General features: G+C 39.0%; 1 protein-coding gene across 1 annotated transcript in view; it reads left to right on the top strand.

Annotated features, from left to right (window-relative positions):
* Positions 1-3361: 3361 nt before the first annotated feature.
* Positions 3362-22598, top strand: part of ubtfl (upstream binding transcription factor, like) — a 50138-nt gene continuing 30901 nt past the window's right edge. Inside the window, exons 1-7 of the mRNA XM_028803865.2 lie at positions 3362-3510; positions 8588-8695; positions 9340-9521; positions 11580-11663; positions 12012-12167; positions 16312-16376; positions 21397-21517. Of these exons, the coding sequence (XP_028659698.1) occupies positions 8641-8695; positions 9340-9521; positions 11580-11663; positions 12012-12167; positions 16312-16376; positions 21397-21517 (663 nt within the window). The 5' untranslated portion in view covers positions 3362-3510; positions 8588-8640. The remainder of the gene's footprint in view (positions 3511-8587; positions 8696-9339; positions 9522-11579; positions 11664-12011; positions 12168-16311; positions 16377-21396; positions 21518-22598) is intronic.

Below are 22598 nucleotides of genomic sequence, written 5' to 3'. Positions count from 1 at the left end.
CTGGTGCCAATATTTAAGAATAAGGGGGATGTGCAGAACTGTAATAACTACAGGGGGATAAAATTGATGAGCCACAGCATGAAGTTATGGGAAAGAGTAGTGGAAGCTAGGTTAAGAAGTGAGGTGATGATTAGTGAGCAGCAGTATGGTTTCATGCCAAGAAAGAGCACCACAGATGCAATGTTTGCTCTGTGGATGTTGATGGAGAAGTTTAGAGAAGTCCAGAAGGAGTTGCATTGCGTCTTTGTGGACCTGGAGAAAACATATGACAGGGTGCCTCGAGAGGAGTTGTGGTATTGTATGAGGAAGTCGGGAGTGGCAGAGAAGTACATAAGAGTTGCACAGGATATGTACGAGGGAAGTGTGACAGTGGTGAGGTCTGCTGTAGGAGTGATGGATGCATTCAAGTTGGAGGTGGGATTACATCAGGGATTGGCTCTGAGCCCTTTCTTATTTGCAATGGTGATGGACAGGTTGACAGACGAGATTAGACAGGAGTCCCTGTGGACCATGATGTTTGCTGATGACATTGTGATCTGTAACAATTGTAGGGAGCAGGTTGAGGAGACCCTGGAGAGGTGGAGATATGCTCTAGAGAGGAGAGGAATGAAGGTCAGTAGGAACAAGACAGAATACATGTGTGTAAATGAGAGGGAGGTCAGTGGAATGGCGAGGATGCAAGGAGTAGAGTTGGCAAAGGTGGATGAGTTTAAATACTTGGGATCAACAGTACAGGGGTTTGTGGAAGAGGGGTGGAAAAGAGAGTGCAGGCAGGGTGGAATGGGTGAAGAAGAGTGTCAGGAGTAATTTATGACAGACGGGTATCAGCAAGAGTGAAAGGGAAGGTCTACAGAACGGTAGTGAGACCATCTATGTTATATGGGTTGGAGACGGTGGCACTGACCAGAAAGCAGGAGACAGAGCTGGAGGTAGCAGAGATAAAGATGCTAAGATTTGCATTGGGTGTGACGAGGATGGATAGGATTAGAAATGTGTACATTAGAAGGTCAGCTCAAGTTGGACGGTTGGGAGACAAAGTCAGAGAGGCGAGATTGTGTTGGTTTGGACATGTGCAGAGATGCTGGGTATATTGGGAGAAGGATGTTAAGGATAAAGCTGCCAGGGAAGAGGAAAAGAGGAAGGCCTAAGAGAAGATTTATGGATGTGGTGAGAGAGGACATGCAGGTGATGGGTGTAACAGAACAAGATGCTGAGGCCAGAAAGATATGGAAGAAGATGATCCGCTGTGGCAACCCGGAATACCTAATAAATTAGTACAAATATTGTTAAATTTTCTGGGCATTTTAACCCTGTTGTTGTTTATTATGGGGCAAAATTGTTTAATTGCGAGCATATTTCTGATGCTGTCTTACAGTAAAATGAAAACTATTTGTTGCTAGTCCAGCTGCTGCAGAAACATACAACAACTGCACAGACACAAGTGATGGAACAAGTAAATGGCAACTAAAAGTAATATAAAATGTGTATCATACAGAATGATTTAAACTGCCAATAAAATTACTATTAAGAATAAATATGTACAAGATTCAGGCCTTTAACACCTTACTGTCATGTACATTTATTTTAAGTTTATACCTTTGCCCTTTTTTACCCATCAATCTTCACTCAATAACACATAATGACAAAGTAAAAACATGTTTTCAGAAAAGTTTATAAATTTACTAAACATCGAAAACTGAAATCTTTATTGACCCTCCTATACCCTAGTTACAACAGCTGGTATGTATTCTGTTCATACCCACTACACGACGAAACAACTCGGGATCCCGGTTTGAAACCCCCCAGCCATGTCTGAAACTGCTGAATTGGCACAGTGCTAACAGTAACTCGCACCCAAACTAAACAACCAGACCAACCACTGCTTGTAACCATGAAGTTTACTCATTCTCTGGTTATCCACTTGTGTTTCCCAGTCGCTCCCGACTTTCTACACATCCCAAAGACTTGCAATGTGACGATAACTGCTGACTCTAAATTGCATCAGGAAAAAAAAGCTGTTGAGTCCATTCCAGCCTTGTGCCACATTCTAGTTTCCCATTATAATATGGATGGGGTCCTTATGGTGGAAATCCAAAAGCATGCTGTCAATATGTCAAACATCCTTTATCACATACTCCACCATTTAAATCATTCACCATCAGAAGGCACTTTACAGGGCAAACAAAGTTTTGCAATACAAACCAAGAGCTATACGGTAAACAAACTCTAGTCTACTTTCTCAGCAAACCTATTTGAATACAAGGTCGCAGGGAATTGGAGACTAATATCAAAAAGGAAAGTGCATAGCAAAACCTAATCCTGGACAGGGAGGCTGGTCCACTGCAGGACACGCATGTCTCAAAAGTACAAACATAAGATGAAAGGGAAGTTTAAAGATAATTAATAGTTTGACACCAAACTGTAACAAGGTGATGCTGCCTCATGCAAAATAATCTTACAGTCCTGTTGGAGCGTTATTTTTTACTTGTTATAAACACTTGTGGGTTTCCCTAATTCGCTTGTTATAATCAAATATATTTAGAATTTGAAGCAGGACTGTAATTTTATCACAGTTTGAGCAAGCAGATTTCATTGTGAGAATCTGAAGTGTTCTGAACTCACGTCTCACAGGTGGTCCCTCATTCTTCCAAAGAGAGCAGCATCTACAGCAGAGTGAAAGCCGAATGCCCGATGGAGCTGCGGCAGCCGGCGAACAACATACCTTCTCTCCCGTCCTGTCCCCTCCCCTCATCCTCCTCCACTCGATCCGCGCCGCCCTCTCCCGGGCATCGCGCTTCAGTAGAGCGCTCATCGCTAACAGCGGCGCCTGTGAGCACTTGTGAACCGAGAAAGGCGCTTGGCACTGCGGTTCTTCCGAGTGATTTTTCATCCCCCCACCACCACTTCTCTCCGTCTACCCCTCCTCCACGCCAGGCGCCGTTCGAAGAACCCGGCGGAATACAGTACACATGTCCGCGGCGACGGCGGAAGGAGCGCGCCTCTCGGGTAGCGAGGCGCATGGATATGCCGGCTGCCGAGGCAGCGACTTGCGCGGTGCGCGAAAAAGAAAATCCGAGCGAGTGGCCGGTGCTTCGGGCGTACGCACTATCTACTTGTGAGGGATAATGTACAGAAAGATGGTAATAATAATAAAAACACTTTCGAATTTCTCTACCGTGGATCCGTGTATCTATCTCTAAACGCCAGGGTCCTCCGCTTTCACTCCCCCCATAAAAGGTGCACGCTGCTCGCTCTCTGCCTCCGCCTTTGTCGCGGAGTTTTTTCTCGCTTGTTTTCCTCCGGAGTTCCTCCCCCTGCGGCGCTGGGCGGAGTTTCATACCGGACCAGACGCTCCTTTTGTCGGATCCGTTTCGTCCTGACTCCCCGGGGTTTTTTTTCACAGGCGAGAAAAATAAATCTTGCGAAAAAATAAAGAAAGAAGATAAAAATAAAGACATTGACGGGCTTCGAAAAGGTTTAGGTTCGCCTTTTGTAGTCCGACCGTTGAAGGTAAGCGAGTACTCTTATTTCAAATCGTTTTGCTGCGGTTTTCCACTCCGAGCCTTTGTAGCATTCATGGCGGCGCTGCAGTGAGGCATATGGGGCGAGGACCACGGTGGCCACCCGCTATCTTACCCCGCTGCAATGGCCGTGCCTGATGTGCTATTTTTTTTTTTTTAAATCAAACGAACACGAGAAATACATATTTACGTGCACGCGTTTCATTCTATTTCATTTAAGCTCTTTCTGTGTTTTTGTCGATTTTCAGCATTGTTTCAAAATAATGTTTTTATACACCGATAATTTGTTTAAGAGTGAGCGAATGTACATTTTTTCCAGTATATCATATTTTAATGTTATATTGTTGTGCTATGTCGGGTAAATTTACCCCCTTGTTCCCCGTTGTTTGTTTCAGCGGAAGCTGCGTGCTGACTCCTGCCGGAACGCAGACGCCATTGCGGGGGCAGCCATCAGACGGCGGTCCGGTGGCTTCTAGAAAACGTCGTCGGATCTCGGCTCCTAAAATGCTCTCGCCTGAAAACGGGAGATCGGGCCAAAACTGTAACGCGCCGACCACTATCCCGGACACGGTTTAGTGGAGCTTGGAACAGTTAGTCTTTGGGATTTTCGGCATTTTTACGGTGTTAGGCACATGTCCCAGCGCGCGCGCACACACCCCCCCTTCGCCGAGCGGGTTGGACTGACGCCGGCTTCTATTTCGAGGACTCCCGGGGGGGCGTCTTTTCGGGGAGCAGCGCTTTTTTACCTAGCGTCGCATATGTGTGTGTATTTGCGTGCTGTATGGAGCGCTTTTGTTACTCAACCTTCCCTTTGTTGACCTTGTCTGGACAAGCGGTCAGGTGCTGGCGCCGCGTCGGGGAGAGCGCGGGCCAGGCTCGGCTGGGATGTGCAGCTGGCGCCGCCTCAGGGAGAGCGCAGAACCGCCAGAGCGCCTCCGTGTTCGGCCCCCCACATGGCTGGAGGCTTTGAATCTCTCGATTCCTTTCACGGCCTGAACGACACGAATGCGCGTTCAGTGCGAAGTGCCAGCTAGTCTCGCGCGGAGCTCCGGATCGAGCCCGCCGCGACTTTGTTGCCGTTAAGGGTGGATCGCGGATCTGAGACTGTCAGCCTTTTACTGGACAACCTTGTGCTTGCATCGTTAAGTGCATATTGCGAGATAAGGGGGTCGTGTTTTGTAACGGTTGACTTCGGTATCAGAGTTCGTAGAACGCGCAACCAAAACGAGTCTGAACTAAAGTTGTACCGCCATAGAAGAATCGGAGGGGCGTTGAAGTTTTGAATCGCAACCTTTTCGGGACGTTAAGAATCTTTAAAAGTAAGGGACGAGCAATAGTGACTGCCAGCGCCACTGACCGCACTTCACGTCGGTTGTATAGTGCCTTTCACTGGATATTCTAGCGATAACATCTAAAAGTCCCCAAATAATACGGTAAATGCGTACTATGTGGGACGCAGTTTATATCCTCCAGTTTATATCTTGACGGCCATATATATCTCCTTAATATGGCCCTGTAGAAAGTTAAACGCCTTGGTTACAGTAAGTCATTTTCCCACCCGTTATACGGGGGTCTGCTGGAGCCAATCCCAACCAGTACAGGGCGCAAGGCAGGAACAAATTCCGGGCAGGGTGCCAGCCCACCGCAGGACACACACACACACAAGGGACAGTTTAGAATCGCCAGTGTACCTAACCTGCATGTCTTTGGACCTTGGGAGGAAACTGGAGCACCCAAAGGAAACCCACGCAGACACGGGGAGAACATGCAAACTCCACGCATTACCGCCGCCCACCTTGGTTACAGCTTTTCAATTTTTTTTTATTTTTATTTACAAATTACAAAAGTTTATTTAATAAAAAATTTCCTTATCAGCTGTTTTTGACTAACATGCAAAAAGGTATATACATGTCATGTCGTATTTAAAATATTCTATTATTTTTTACATAAATTTGAGTTGTCCCCAACTTTGACACATTTACAACTTACAGGGAAACCTAAGCCAGCTACCATTGGAGCCCCCTCTTGAACAAGATTTGTCAAGGCAAATGGAAATCATACGGTAACTGACTTGACACAGTCTGGTGCATTTTTGCAAATTGTGTGTTAGTGCGTCACTCAGTCTTATAACGGACATTTCATACTTAATACACGAGACCTTTCAGTGTTTAGCAGAACTTTTCATTCTGAAATCAAGGAACAAAATTAAATTGCTTTTACATATTTAGGATTGGTGTGTTACGTTTAAGCTGGTTCATTAATATTCATAAGAGTTACCAAGTGGTGTACCTCACACCTACACATTTGGGGACTGCTTCTTTGTACTTGACTGAACTACAGTTTAACAACAAATACAATAAAAATGCTCTCTACTTAGTAATTAAGTAGTACAGCATGTAGGTGTGCTGTAAGGTTTGCTTTGCATTGTTTCCGTTGTTGTCTTCTTCTTTCGGCTGCACCCGTTAGGGGTTGCCACAGCGGATCATCTTCTTCCATATCGTCCTGTCTTCTCCATCTTGTTCTGTTACACCCATCACCTGCATGTCCTCTCTCACCACATCCATAAACCTCCTCTTAGGCCTTATCATTAGCATCCTTCTCCCAATATACCCATCATCTCTCCTCTGCACATGTCCAAACCAACACAATCTCACCTCTCTGACTTTGTCTCCCAACCATCCAACTTGAGCTGACCCTCTAATGTAATCTAACACAAAAAAAATTATTTCAGTCAAAGATGGGAGCTGAGCTGTCATTCAGAACTTGATTCAACTGAAAAATGGTTTGCATTCAGTTTTATTATTACAAATATACTGTATTCTCTGCACCTGAGGCACAGGTAGAATGGTGTTTAGCTCTTCTGCCTCATAAAGTACTGAGTTTTGCTCATTGTGTTTGTAGTGTTCATATTCCCCCTTGTTCTTGAAAGTTTTTTCCAAGTTCTTTGATATTTCTTAACACATCCCAAAGATTTTCAGATTCTCAAAATTGGCTTGATCTGAATGAATATGCCCCACAGTTGTCTTGTTCTCCTCCAAGGCCTGGATCCTACCCTTTTCACCTGCAGCCCTAAACTGGATTAAGTGGATTAGAAAATGGATAGATTAATGTTGCATGTGTTCAATTAGTCACATAATTATACTTGATATTTTGTGCAATTATGTATTTAATCAGGTTAAATGTAATTAAACGAGAAGCTGTCTAACAGTAAGCTTGAAATGTTATAGGAAAATATTGAGGTGTACTTCACCTTCTTAGTATTACTAAAATCCAAGTCTTGTGAACATATAAATCCAATCCTGGCACCACACAATTGTCTTTTAGCCATCTTTTTTTTCAGAATTGACATAATTTAGTCTGTAAAGCTCAAGAATTTGAGGACCTGCTCATTGCAGTGAACTCAAAACCAGTTGAGTCTTCATCTCTGCATAAAGACCTGTAGCCAGATAGGCTAACATTGTTAAAAGCCAATGTGTACTCTATGAGCACAGCATGGAAGGTAGAAAGCAATGCTGTAGTCCGTCCCCTGTAGGACATTTGAATGCACAGATGTATACTGAGCCAATTTCAAGTCACTATTTATTGTGATATACATCTTTTTGGTACCAAAGTACCAGAAAAGAAAAAAAATCACAGAATCAGAGGAACTGGGCCCAGGATTAAGCTCCAGCCCCTGGTCCTGTTAAGTAATTCCTAGTAATGAAGTTACATGGTAAAAGATTGACAGATCCACATCCTTTATACCAAAAGAAAACAAGTCAGAAATGACATCATGAGATTGTTTATCATTTTCATTATCCATTATTTATTAATCCTAAATATCCGGCCATAGTATTGAAAAATCAAAATGCCTATTCCATTTAATTCAGAGCAGATCAGATTTGGAGAGAAAAGTGTTTCTCAGAGGTTTGCACAGCATTTCATGGAAAACCTAGGCATACTGGTATATGCCAGTCAAGTGATGCAGCCAACAACTTTCTGAAAGAGATTGTCTGCCTTGTAGTGCCTACTGTCTACATCTCTTGGCATGAAAGTCACCAAAGATCTTTCGGTCCTAATACATACATTCTGTAATGTACATTTGTTGTGCTACTTGTGTTTGGTGACAGACTGCACAGACAAACACGCTTTATTTTGTTTAGTGCTCACTTACAGTAAGTTCTTCCATCCATTATCCAACCCGCTACATCCTAACTACAGGATCACGGGGGTCTGCTGGAGCCAATCCCAGCCAACACAGGGCACAAGATAGGACACAAATCCTGGGCAGGGTGCCAGCCCACCGTAGACAGTAAGTTCTTCTTCAAGGCAATTTTCAGTTAGAGGTCTGCATACAGATGTTCACAAATTTTTAAATCGGAGCACAGGCAGGTTAAGCCCCTCAGTCACACAGTAAATTAGCTATGCAGAATTTGGTTTAACAGCGTACAAGGTCACACTGCGTGTCCATAAAAAGACCGTATGTAAAAAATATTAATTAAAATGAGCTTCTTCACATTTCTCTTTCTGGCATTTCCTAGAAATGTAAGGTACCTTTTGTGTTTCAGGTTGTTGGAGTTAACAGTTTGAATCAATAAATATGACGTGTTTGGGCATTAATGAGGAGTCCATGTAATATGCCCATGTAAAAAGTGGAATGGCTGAACTTTTGTGCTGTTGTTTCAAGCAGGCTAATGTCCTTGTTTAAAAAAATTAAGTTGTTTCTCAGTTTGCATTTGTTTTGCCATCCAAGCACAATGTATTTTACACTTGTACATTGTCTTCTAAATAGCAATATAGAAGAGCGTAATGTTAAAGTCAGATTTTGTTGAATTAAAAGCTTAGTTGACTGCAGTCACTAGTAAGAAAATTGTATGGATTATGAGTTTGTGTGAAAGCCAATGTTTTGTTAGTGTATATAACATAATAATACTAATAATTAAAAAAAATGCAGCATTATAATTATGAGCTCGAACAGTAATTGAAAACCAAGTCGATAACAACAGTCTACACTTTATTAATAGTTACTGGTGTTTCCTTGGCTGTTCCACAGAACATTTTAGTATGAAAACCTGTTTGTTTTACAGAATCTGAGGATAAAACCCAATTAAAGGTAGACGTGCTTCAGTACTTGTCCACCATGAATGGAAACTCCAGCCTGTCCAACAGTACTCAGACATCTTTAAAGACTGAAGGTAAGTCTCATCTCATATCTTTCACTTCTTTGTGTATTTTATATACTTTCCAGATTTAGATTTATCTCACCACTGTTATCTATTTAATAATTCAGATTGCTAAATTTGTTATTTTTAATGCAAGATTTGTGTATAGGTTCTCACTGAAATTCATGGAATGTTTACAGCTCCCAAATAATAATAATAATTCACTTCTTTTCCTCCCCAACCACAACTGTCCCAAGAATGTGAATTTAAAATATCTCTCTGTATTTTACAGCTAATGTAAACAAAGATTGACCTGGAAGTGAAGAGGAAAAAAGTCTTAAAGAATATTCATGTTCCAGACATTTTACTGACTGTGTCTGGATTTTACTGATCTCAAACTATTTTCTTGAAATCTTTTACTTTATAAACGTCATCTGTTCCTATTGATGAAAATTAAACACAGTAGTTTCACTTCAGTTACAGAAATCATGGTTTTCCTAAATATTTCTTACATGTCTTACTCTCTCCCCTATTAAACCCCAAACTTGTTAATTTCTGTTCTTCAAGATCCTTATTATAATCCATAAGTTAATTCCGCACTGCTTGCACTTAGAAGTGGTCCTGGGCCTACAATGGCTTCCATTAACTTTTTTCTTAAACGCCTCTCAATTGACTAGAAACAGAAGAGTGGAGCAAGGAAGATTGCTTAATCCTTTTGGAGCGAATCCGTAGCCTGCTGCCTGAAGGGGATGCCATGAAGTACAAAACTACAGAGTCGCACTTTGACTGGGAGAAAGTTCGTTTTGGGGACTTTACCGGGGACATGTGCAAACAGAAATGGCAAAAAGTGGCTTGTGAGGTATGCAATAACAGCAGTAGTAATTCTTATTACTCACTTTATTAAACTTAGTTTTACATTTCAGAGACACTAGTTGGAATTTAATGTTATATTTGCATATAATAAAGAGTAATACCAATATTGGTTTTCATTTGATTTTAATAGTGGAAATAATTCACAACTTTATTTTGTGTTTTTCTTTTACTCAATTTCTATGGAAACTTATTATAAGTACTTGTCTATGAGATAGGGTGGCACAGTGGGTAGCGCTGCTGCCTTGCAGTTAGGAGACCGGGGTTCACTTCCCAGGTCCTCCCTGCGTCAGGCCCGCACCTAGGAAATTCTGGGCCCCAGGCAGCTGACAGAGTTCGGGCCCCTTTCGTGTTTCAAATATGTGCGAATATTTTAAAACGCCACTTAATTTCGAAAACCTGGTTTTTGATGAAGGGTTTTGAAAGTCAATGGTTAACTAGGAATAGTTTATTCTGAAAAACTCATTCTGAATATAAAATATCTCTCCATATTGTGTAAACATCATGGTAATCAGCAGTTACTGGCTGGTGGGTTAATCCCTTAACGCTTTGCTGACCATTTTCTAATTTTAATATTTGAAAAATCATCAATGACTTTATCAAAGCTTATGGTATTTGCAAGTTTATGTTCAATGGATAATGTTGCAAGACCATTCAGCCTCTGCTGGGTCATAGTCGACTGCAAATGATTATTTATAATTGCAAGTTTGCTGAATGATCTTTCCCCTTGTGCCACAGAGACAGGGAGACAACAAAATATCCTCAACGCTACGCATAGTTCTGGATATATGCCTTCAAGTCCAAGCTCAAATATCGAGTTTAGTAAATCAAGACAACTGTTACCACAATCTTTGAAAGTCGCATCATACACATTTTTGATGTGGAGCAACTCTCCTTTCAAGTCAGTAGTCAGATCACTTGGGTATTTGGCAATCAAAATTCCGCAGGACTCGGATATGTAAAATAACGATAAGCGATGGTGGTATTAGAAATATATTGTAAACAAAACACGCTAGTTCAATTTATATCATGTCCGTGTTACTGGACTGGTGAACTAAACAAAATTAAATTACAATGCATGTATTGTACAATAGCGCACGTACCTGTCTCTGACTGCTGAGTGAGTCTGATGACAGCCGCTGTTAAGACCAAAAGTCCAAATACAAAATTAACGCAGATAGGCGCTTCTCTTCACTGTTCACATAATAATGAAATAATGCCAAATTATAAGCTTTTGTAAAGTCTAACTCTAAGCGTGCATGGAACAGTAGGCCCTAACTCTTAATACTCACATGACTGCGAGTGCGACTGTCCAGCATTGAATGAATAACTTCCGCGATTCGCGAAGGCAAAAGGTGGAGACTAAACATAAACATTGCCGCACTGCCACTGGCACTCATTCCGACTTGCATATGTTATCTTGATGACGGACACGGGACAGCCTTTATGAGAATGCCACTGAAGCTCTCGGTCTTGCATTTTCCCACGGTTTGACGGATGACGGAAATGGAGTTCAAACTCAAAGCAGCTAGATCCGAGATCGTACCCACCGGCGACTGCTGTATGACGTCAACGCGCCCCTTCTTGATAATAAAGGACCTTTCGAGAGAAAAAAAAAAAAACTCGAAAAAGGGTGGGCCCCTATCAAGCTCGGGCCCCTGACAAGTGTCATGGTTGTCCTACCCCTAGGTGTGGGCCTGCCTGCGTGGAGTTTGCATGTTCTCCCCATGTCTGCGTGGGTTTCCTCCGGGTGCTCCAGTTTCCTCCTACAGTCCAAATGCAGGTTATGTGCATTGGTGATTCTAAATTGTCCCTAATGTGTGCTTACTGGGTGTGTGTGTATGTGTGCCCTGCGGTGGGATTGGCTCCAGCAGACCCCCGTGGCCCTGTAGTTAGGATATAGCGGGTTGGATAATGGATGGATGGATATGAGATATTTTTTTAAAGATAATCAGTAATCTAAATATAGTTCCTTATTATTAAAAGTTTCTGTTTGACATTTCTGGCCTCAGGCTTTTGCACTTTTATAATCTGTATATGTGTACAGGTAAGAAAATACAGAACAATGACAGAGCTCATTATGGATGCCATTGAGTTTGTGAAGAATCCTTATAAAGGCAAGAAACTGAAGGTAAGTTATTCTGAGAAAGTTCTTCTTGTTGTTTAAAGTCACAGAACTACTTAATTATCCAGTAGCCTTGTAGGGGTAGTTCATATATTCAGGCCACCAAAGGCAATTTTTAAATAAATACAAGGCATTTCATCAAGAATCTGATTAGTGCCCAGTTCTTTATTCCCCGTGAAAGCCTTGAAGGTGTATGTTACTTGGAATAGTAAGGCTGAAGACATTGGATTTTTTCAGACATGAAAACAATTCATTTATTGTTCTAACCAGTGTCTAAAATTTTAATATCTTATCAATAACCATTGAATCTTGTTGATGATTTGCCTGGTGGCTTTCTTTTTTTTTCCCTTTCAGACTCACCCAGACTTTCCAAAGAAGCCCTTGACTCCATACTTTCGCTTTTTCATGGAGAAACGAGCCAAGTATGCCAAAATCCATCCAGAGATGAGTAATCTGGATCTCACCAAAATTCTTTCCAAGAAATATAAGGAACTGCCTGAGAAGAAAAAGGTACGTGCAATAAAATTGTCATTCTAATTAACTGGCAGCCAATCGCTCATATTTTGAATATGGAAAAGACATTTAATAAAACAGCAAAAGCGGAATAAATTTTGCCTTATGTGCAATATCTTTTCGGAGTTAATTCTCCTAGGAAATTTTGGAGAGACAGTTCTCATAACTTTACACTGACTAGACCTGTACCTATAGATCAGTTTCGAAAGCTGCTATTAATGCAAACTGTGTTCTTGCTGTAAGTTTAATGATCAATTTATGTGTTCTTCCTGATTGCCCATTTGCCTTACAGATTTTGGAGTATTGTAAGTAGAAATGTTTATGTACAGATGCCTTTTCTGACACTTGCATCCTTGAGTCACTTCTGTGACGCACAAAAGGGATGGTGACCTTACTCTAAGCCATGGTCATTGGGGTATAACTAAAATTATGTTGTAAAAATGAAAATTTAGGGGACTTCTGTTGGGGTCACCTTTGGAAATATTCACATTTTTAGATACTGGTCGAGATGTGTCTTTGTTTTCCATGGCATGAATTACATCTGTGCTGTCAGGAAGTAATGTTTAGTACCTTAGGCAATTGTACCAGTATTTACTCTGTACTCCCTAGAAAGCTCTTCCTTAACCTTAATTCTTCATATAATATGTTTATGAAGATTAACTGATGAGCAATTTTTAACAGTATATGTAGGATTTTACAGGGAAATTCAAATGTTTCTTGTTTAAAATGACTGTTGACAAGTGAGTATATTTTTATTTACATATTCATTTTTTATTTACATAGTAATTGTAAATTTAACTGCTGGCAGAACGGAGAAGCATTTAAATATTTGAATATTTAAATAGATCCGTAGAAAGCAATGGTTTCCAAAACCTCTTTAGCTTCAACCCCATTTTCACATTCTTAAATGTTAGTTGGAAAAAAAAAATCATTTAGATGTTTAATGCTTACTGCTTTCTTTTATATTTGTATGCATTTGTGTGCATTTCCTGTTTTCTATTAAAAGTATCTTCATATAAATATATATATATATATATTTATATTTTATTTATTAATTTTTATTGTAATCATTCCATACAAATAGATCAATTTATAACCAAACAAAATTGAAGACAAATCAAACCCCACCCCTGAGAAGGAGAGCTTAGCTAAAGGGGAATTGCTTAAGGCTTTTTAATAAGGCAACATTAAACAAAAGAAAGGGAGAAGTAAATATCTATGTAAATAAGAGATGGAGAAGGGAATTAAATGCGGTAATAGTTATTTCTCTTATTCTAAAATAATATTGATTAGATCCTGCCAGGTTTTGAAAAAGTTCTGTACAGATCCTCTAACTGAGAATTTGATTTTTTCCAATTTCAAATAATATAAAACATCGGTTTCCCACTGACTTATCAGAGGAGAGTTAGGATTCTTCCAATTTAACAGAATAAGTCTGCGTGCCAAAAGTGTAGTGAATGCAATCACCGTTTGCTTGTCCTTCTCCACTTAAAGTTCGTCTGGAAGAACACCGAACAGAGCTGTTAATGGGTTAGGAGGGATTGTGACCCCAAGGCTGTCTGAAAGGCACTTAAAAAATTTTGTCTAAAATGATGTTAGTTTGGTGCAGGCCCAGAACATGTGACCCAGTGAGGCAGGAGCTTGGTTGCAGCGTTCGCAGGTTGGATCTTGCCCTAGAAATATTTTGGACATTTTTAAGCGAGACAGATGGGCTCGATATATAATTTTTAGTTGAATAATTCTATGCTTTGCGCATATAGAACTCGAGTGAATTCTCTGCTTTGCTACCTTCCACTCCTATTCTGATATATTGATTAAGAGATCTTCTTCCCAATGTCCTCTTGGATCTTTGAAAGGTAGGGACTCTAATAGGATTTTATATAATGCGGAAATGGTGTTTAATTCCTTGAAATTGAGCAGTATTTTTTCCAGCATTGTGGAGGGTGCGAGGTGGGGGAAATCGGGCAATTTCTGTTTAACAAAATTTCTAATGTGAAAGAAATGTGTAGCTGGGAGGTTGGATTTTGAATGTAATTGTTCAAAAGATGCAAATATGTTGTCTACATAAAGATCTCTGAGCATTTTAATCCCAAAACTTTTCCAGGTATTAATAACTGGATATGTTTGCGAGGGTTGAAAGAGGTGGTTCTCTTGCAGAGGTGCCACAGATAAAAGATTTTCCATCTTAAAATGCTTTCTAAGTTGGTTCCATATTCTGAGTGAGTAAAGTACAATTGGGTTATTAGTATATTTGCGATAACTTGCATTTATTGGAGAGCAGAGCAGGGAGTACTACAGGATTTTACTTCTATTGTGGACCAAGCCTGTGTATGTGCATTTATTTGTGACCAGGTTTTTATGGCTTGTATGTTTGCTGCCCAGTAATAAAACTGAAAATTAGGTAAAGCCATGCCACCTTCTGCCTGAGGTCTTTGTAGGGTCGCTCTTCGGATACGTGGGTGTTTTGAGTTCCAAATGAATGAGGTTATTCTTGAATCTAACTGTTTAAAAAACGATTTATTGATATATATTGGAATGTTTTGAAATAAAAAAAGAAGTTTAGGAAGGATATTCATCTTAACAATGTTAATTCTTCCGGCTAGAGTGAGATGAAGGGTTGACCATCTATGCAAGTCTTGCTTAATTTTTTCCATACAGACGCCAAAATTTTGTTGATAAAGAGCTTTATGTTTACTTGTGATATTTACCCCTAGGTATTTAAACTGATCTGCTATGGTAAAAGGTAGGGTGTCCAATCTAATATTATATGCTTGTGAATTCACTGGAAAGAGTATACTTTTATTCAGATTAATTTTAAGACCAGATATCTTTTGAAATTCTGTTAGTGCTGTTAAAACAGCAGGGACAGTGTTTTCTGGGTCTGATATATATAAAACCATATCATCTGCATATAGAGAAATTTTCTGTTCCAGTCCTTCTCTGACAAGAATTTTGGCAGTGAACCCCCAGTGGTTCAGTGGCGATTGCAAAAAGCAGTGGCGACAAGGGACATCCTTGTCTGATACCACGTTCTAGCTTAAAGTAGTCCTGAGCAAATGTTATTAATACAAACTGAGGCTTCTGGATTGGTATACAGTAGTTTGATCCATGCACAAATATTCGGGCCAAACCCAAATTTCTCCAATGCAGTGAAAAGGTAGTTCCATTCAATCATATCAAATGCTTTTTCTGTGTCTAATGATAGTAATATCTCTGGGGTGTTTGATTTTGCTGGTGAATATATAACATTAAACAAGCGTTGGAGATTGGAAGATAGATGTCGGCCTTTAATAAATCCAGTTTGATCCTGTGATATTACCGAGGGCAGCACTTTCTCCATCCTTCTAGCTAGAATTTTTGAGAGTATCTTAACATCATTATTCAGGAGTTAAATTGTTCTGTATGATACACATTGTAACAAGTCCTTATTTTGTTTAGTAAAGACGGTGATTAATGCTTGACGAAATGTTTGAGGTAGTATTTGGTTGTCTCTAGCTTCTGTAAATGTTGCCAATAAGAGGGGAGCTAGCTGAGTGGAGAATTTCTTATAAAATTCTATGGGGTAACCATCAGGGCCTGCTGATTTCCCAGTTTGAAGTGACTTTATAGCATCTAGTAATTCTGTTAGCGTTAGAGGTTTATCCAGTTCCTCAGCACATAAAGCATCTATTTGTGGTGTCTGTAATGTATCCAGAAATGCATTAGATATATATTTTTTTATAGTGATGTTATGGTACAATACAAAGTACTTACTTAATATTCATATTACTACCCAGAAATAAGGATTGGGGTTTGGGTCAGATACTGTATTGTTCATCATGGTATTGGAAGAGCGCCCCTTTAACAAGTACATTTTGAACAGTATGCTTCTGGTTTCTCACAGTTTGCAGTTATTTGCCTTTGAGGTAGGAGTAACAATAAGTCTTATCTTTAAATGTATGCTAAGTTCTGTACGTAAAAAAAAAAAAAATATGTTAAGTTTATGTCGTAGACTTAGTTTAGAATGTGAGGTCACCCTTCTTATATTACACATTAAACTGCCTCTGTTATTGTGTTAATCCTGATTGTTTGAATTATTGTTGCATGAAACATTAGAACTTTTACTTATCAGTGTTAAATAATTTTATTGTTTTGCCCTCAGATGAAATACATTCAGGAGTTTCAGAGAGAAAAAGAGACCTTTGGAAAGAGCATGGCCAAATTCAAGTAAGACATAATTCCAAGGAATCAAACTGAAAATATATTCATATCAAGTATGTATAAGCAAAATGTCTTGCAGGGTTGGGGCCAGTCATGAAGTGAATTGAGAATGAATGGCAAATTCCAATTCTGTTACTGGAGTTGAAATTAGAATGATAGGAACCATCATTAAACTCCACTAAATTGGTGGTTGTTTTAACTTAATTAACATTATAAATCCAATATAATTGCTGGGATGCAGTGTTCTCTATTGGATGCAGTCCTGAGTGACTAACAGCATGGAGTGTATAAAACTGCAACAAATGATGCCAGTAGTGGGGTCTGGGGAGCAGTGTGTGTTGTGCCTGCAGTTGTAACTTTGTTTGGCAAGTCAGCATAGTTAGCGACTTTAGATTAGAATGTAGCCTGGGCACCTTGGGGGTTAAAGCAAACTCAGCAAGGCACAACCAATTTATGCAGCCCATTTATTTTAGATTTGGTGAGTTTAAGTTATTATCTTAAGTGTATAGAAATAATAAATATGAATTGTTTCATCAGTAGTGTCTACCGTGTTTCAGGTAATGTGATAATAGTAGTGGGTTTTTGGTTATCATGGCTCTAAAGAGTGGGTGATGTCTTGCTTGTTGGTCTCACAGTTGAGTAAGAATTTCATGTTACTCTGTCCATGTGATGAAACTACTACTACTACTATGACGTTATGAATAAAAAAAGACAGCTGAGTAAATCAAATGAATCATAGTGCTTGTATTATCAAAGTATCAAAGCAAACTTTATTGTCGTCTTGACCATATACAAGTATACAGATCGACAAAACTTTGAAGCTCAGGGTCCACAGTGTAACAACATGAAGTGCAAATAAAAATTAAAATTAAAACACAAGACAAAGAAGTAGCAGCAATATTGACGTGTAGTAAGCAATATGAACATTGATGCAATTTATGGTATTGTTCAATCTAGATACATAAATATAGTCAATAAATATGTAATAAATAAATACTATAAATATAATATTATGATTACATGTTAAACAGGATCAGTTCAAAAATAAATTTGTTTATAAAAAAAATGATTTTTTAAAAATCTTTATTTCTGCATAATTTTTTACCAAAACAGTGCTATTGTTTGTAATTTGATTAAAACAACACTACCACCAAATTATATACAGTCATACTGAGTTAAGGTTAATGATTGTAGATGGATTTTTTTTAAAGAAAAATCATCATGCATTTATCAATTAAAAAGTCACAAATTAATGTTTTTTTAATAGTTTTATGTTTGAGGCATCATGCGTTACAATACAGCATGAAGTCTGCACATCTGTTGTTTGCCTTATATTGTGCAATAGCTTAAATGTAAAGATGTCAAGTTTTTTTTTCTTCTTCAAACATTCAAGTAATGCTTCACTGGCTGAAACAGTATACAGTAATTGAATCCATACCTTGGCATAGGCTTCTACTGGTGTCTCATTTCTGCTTCTTATGCCTTAACTGTCAGCTTCAAATGTTGTTTTTTAGTTTTATTATTTTACATCAACTATTTTTAATACATCAAATAACACATGGAATATACCCATAACATTTTATGATACCAAGAACTTGGAATATATACAGGTTGAATGTCCCTAATCCAAAATGCCAGGGGCCACAAGTATTTTGCATTTCAAATATTTTTAGATTTTTGAATATTTGCATCTTGTTATAGCATCTACTTTTAATCTCTCCAGTCCATGTACTTTAAACCGTGAAGGTGAGGGTTTCAGGGAGAGCGCAAAAGTCTTCACTCCTGGATCCATTCAGGATCTCAGTAATAATAATAATTCTTTGCATTTATATATCGCTTTTTCTCACTACTCAGAGCGCTTAGCAATTGCAGGTTAAGGGCCTTGCTCAAGGGCCCAACAGAGCAGAGTCCCTTTTGGCATTTTACGGGATTCGAACCGGCAACCTTCCGATTGCCAGTGCAGATCCCTAGCCTCAGAGCCACCACTCCGAACTGAAGCTTAAGCTTAACTGAAGCTTAATAAATAATTTGTACATTGTAATGAGTGCAGTGACAGGGGAGACACAAACACACACACAAATAGACCACTGCAGCTTCTTGACTCCAAGCGTTTGAGAAGTACTTCTTTCTGCTAGAATATCTTTTTGTCATTTTGACTGTTGCATCACTATATGGCATAGCAACAGCAAGTAGAGTTTAGGCAGATATTGTGCTCTATGTATATACTGCTTGTTAAAGCTTTGCAGCTATATTCTGGCATGGCATGTTTTTATTTCCAATTACACAGTAATTTTAGCTTACTTTAATCATTCGTTTAGATGTGCTGTCAGAAGGTGAATGCTGTGTAAGCCTTGTCCATGCTTCTCTACTTGTGTCAGGCTTTTTGAGTACTGAAATCTGCATCTCTTTGTTATCAGCTTTGTTGCAGGAAGTCCTTTTCACTTCATTTCGACAAGGTGTGGCATATCATTTACTTCAATTGCATATCTTACAAATCATATTTTCATGAACATTGCTGCTCATTCTTTCAACCTTACCTTGACTCCTACTCTATCATCATAACTGAACAACACAAGTTTCAGATTTAGATTTTTGAGCATTTCAGGTTAGGGATGTTTAATCTGTATCATTAAATGTAATCTCAGATACAGATGTGGACAAATTTGTTGGTACCCCTCCACAAACATAAGAACCCACAGTTGTCCCTCTTAATGACCTCTTGGGCACAGCCATCAGCAGTGTGTCTGTTTGCGAAGAGAGTGTCGACCTTGTCGAGAGGTTTACTTACCTTGGCAGTGACATTCATGTCTCTGGTGACTCTTCATATGAAGTCAGTAGACAGATTGGGAGAGCAGGTGGGGTAATGAGGTCGCTGGAAAGGAGTGTGTGGCGCTCCCGATATCATGCAAAAAGACGAAGGTCCAAGTCTTTAGAGTCCTGGTGCTTCCTGTCTTGCTATATGGTTGCAAGACATGGATGCTATCCAGTGACCTGAGATGAAGACTGGACTCCTTTTGTACTGTGTCTCTCCGAAAAATCCTTGGGTACCGTTGGTTTGACTTTGTGTCGAATGAGTGGTTGCTCATGGAGTCCCAAATGAGGCATATTACCTGCATTGTGAGGGAGCGTCAGTTACAGCACTATGGCCATGTGGCACATTTCCCCGAGGGTGATCCAGCTCATAGGATCCTCAATGTTGGGGACCCAAGTAGGTGGACCAGGCCAAGGGGTTGCCCATCTAACACCTGGCTGAGACAGATAGAGGGTCACTTCCAGAGGGTGGGACTGGACCGCGTGTCTGCCTGGGGGGTTGCCAACTGGAATCCTGAGCGGTTTCCTCGTGTGGTAGGTGCTGCAACGCACTGTACCAGTGCATGGTCCCCAACTTGAATTGACTTGTTGCCCCTGAAATAACTTGAAATTGAAAAAAGTTATTGGCACCCACCATTATATATTCAGTATTTAACAAAAATCAGACTTTTCAAATAATAACACAAATTAAAATGGCATTGACAAAAATTATGGGACACTTCACCTCATTTTTGTTGCACAACCTTTAGAGGCAATCACTGCAAGCAAGCTTTTCCTGTAGCTCTCAGTAAGACCTCTGCACATGTCAACAGGTAGTTTGGCCTACTCCTCCTGAGCAAAATGCCCCAGCTGTGTCAGGTTTGAAGGGTGCCTTCTCCAGACTGCATATGTCAGTTCTTTCCATAGAAGTTTGATTGGATTCAAATCCAGGTGCATAGAAAGCCACTTCACAGTAGTCCAATGTTTTGTTCTTAGACATTCTTGGGTGCTTTTAGCTGTGTGTTTTGGCCAAGTATCCTGTTGGAGGGTTCAAAACCTGCAATTGAGACACAGCTTTCTGACACTGGGTAGTATGTTTTGCTCCAGAATATCCTGGTAGTCTTCAGATTTCATTGTTCGCTGCATAGACTTAAGGCACTCCATGCCAGGCACAGCAGAGCAGCCCCAAAGAGATGTGTGATAATAATTAGAGAAAGCAGAAAGTTTGAAAACACTCTAATCCAGTTATTTATGATCTTTTCTTGGGGTACCACAAATGTGTCTAGGCCATTTTAGAATATAAGCAATACTTCATCTCTTTTCATACTTGCTTTGCTTTACTTGATGACATATCAAAGGCTTGCGGGTATACATGGAACAATTGCTTTTAATTTAATCAATTTTCAGGAGGCATACAGCACTTTTTCAGTTGAGCTATTAAGAATATCAACAAATGTGTCCATGTCTTATAAGGAAAACAAAAAAAAAAACCATGAAATTGCACAAAGTTCATTTAAATGAAACTTCCTTTGGCTCAACTAAAATTCCATATACGAAGGGAAACAAGTATTTCTTTGATTAGACTGGAAAAAAAAAACACAATGTTCAGAAAGAACAAAAACAGTATGGTTGTTCTTACCTCTAAAACTAAGCTGTATTGTTTTTGGTTTTTTTTTTTAAATATTTGGTTGAGTTGCCTTTTTTCACCTTCTATTTCTCTTTCCAGTTACTATTTATATAACTGACATAGTTGCATATTGTACAGCTCCTCGACAGTTTTCTGCCTCAAGTGACTCCTCAGTGTTTTACTTTTATCATGGTTCTTTGTTAACCTTCCTTCTCCTTCTCATTCTCCTTGATTTTTACTAAAGCAAAAATACTAAAAACTCTGTTTTCCTTGGATTGTGTTTAATGCTGGTATAGTTATACATAACAACAGCAGAGCATTATTTAAATTATACCTTTCTTATCACTGCTCATATAAATACTTTGGACTTCACAGATGTGTTTTTAAAGTATGTTTACCACGGATTGATGTGTACTGTAGTGCTTAATTGATCCAGTTTGGGTGGGTAGGTGTATGCATACACTGCATGTATGGATGTGTATATTTATGAGTTTTTCCTTCAACTTAATAAAAAAGAATTCCGGTTGCAGGGAAGCAAAACATGTAGTAGAGTACGCGGATTTAGAAAGTGAATGGATTGAATATCCTTTTTTTGTTTTTGTTAAATAGAGAGGATCATCCTGAGCTGATGGAGGAGAGAAAAAAGTCAGATCTACCAGAGAAGCCTAAGACTCCTCAACAGCTTTGGTACAATCATGAAAAGAAGTCCTATCTGAAGCTACACCCTGATGTAAGTCTTTTCTTAGGCTTGTGGCACAAAACATACACTGTGCTACCTGACCTAGTACATCATGTATTTTATGGCTGTTTTTATAGTGCTTAAACAGGAGAGTAACTTTGAAATTCTTGTAATAGCTGCCTATTTCATTCTTTCGCGATAACGTTTTGTAATTTATTGAAGCACTGATAAAGAAGTATTCCTTCCACCTTAGAAAATTAATGTCTTTAAAATGCTGATGTCATTGGTTAAGGTACATAAATCAGTAAATAAACCAACAGAAAAAACACAGCTATGATTAAATTCTGAATTTTTTTTTTTTTTTTTTTGTCCATCCAAATTTTTACCAAAATAATGTGCAACACGGCCAACAGGAGAAGTCTTGTTATGCTTAACTGTGCATCAGTATGTTTACCAGAGCAAACTGTCTTTTGGGGTCTATTATTTGGTGTGTTTTGGTTCAGGTGTGCAATGTATGGCCACGGTATAAATGTGTTATCTGATTTGGAAATACAAAAAAGGTGGGGGAAGAAAGATGTGAGACACAAAATCAATATCACAACATTTTTTTTCTGAAAAGGTCAATTAATAAAAGATTTATAGTTTGAAGTTTTTTATAATATATATTTTAGAGATGTCATACATATCCAGAACTAAAATTATAATGCCATACAGACTTTTTAAGCACACATTTTAAGACATTAGAACAATATCATGAATCATAAAGTTTTGAAACAAAGATAAGTTTGATTTTACAACACTATTTTTATTTCAGGCCCGTGCATTAAAATGATTATGAATGTAACACTTGTTAAAAACAACATGTGGGGATATAGTAGAATCGTTTTTAAATATAATAATTTGTGGAATTCATGTCTCTGCTAAATATGATTAAAATATATAAATAGAATAAGTGTATAACATACAGTATATCATTAAAAAACTTAACAGTACACACTTCTTTTTGTAAATCTTTGGCTCACTGTTAAAGTTGCCCTTTTGTGATTAATGACTAGTTCACAGATAACTAATTTCTGGTTATTTGCCAAGCCAGACACACCATTAGCTTGTAAGCTGATATGTATAAAATGAA

The sequence above is a fragment of the Erpetoichthys calabaricus genome, chromosome 6 (assembly GCF_900747795.2).
Source record: "Erpetoichthys calabaricus chromosome 6, fErpCal1.3, whole genome shotgun sequence".
In the NCBI taxonomy this organism is placed as follows: domain Eukaryota; kingdom Metazoa; phylum Chordata; class Cladistia; order Polypteriformes; family Polypteridae; genus Erpetoichthys; species Erpetoichthys calabaricus.
This window is presented reverse-complemented; position numbering and strand designations above follow the sequence as displayed.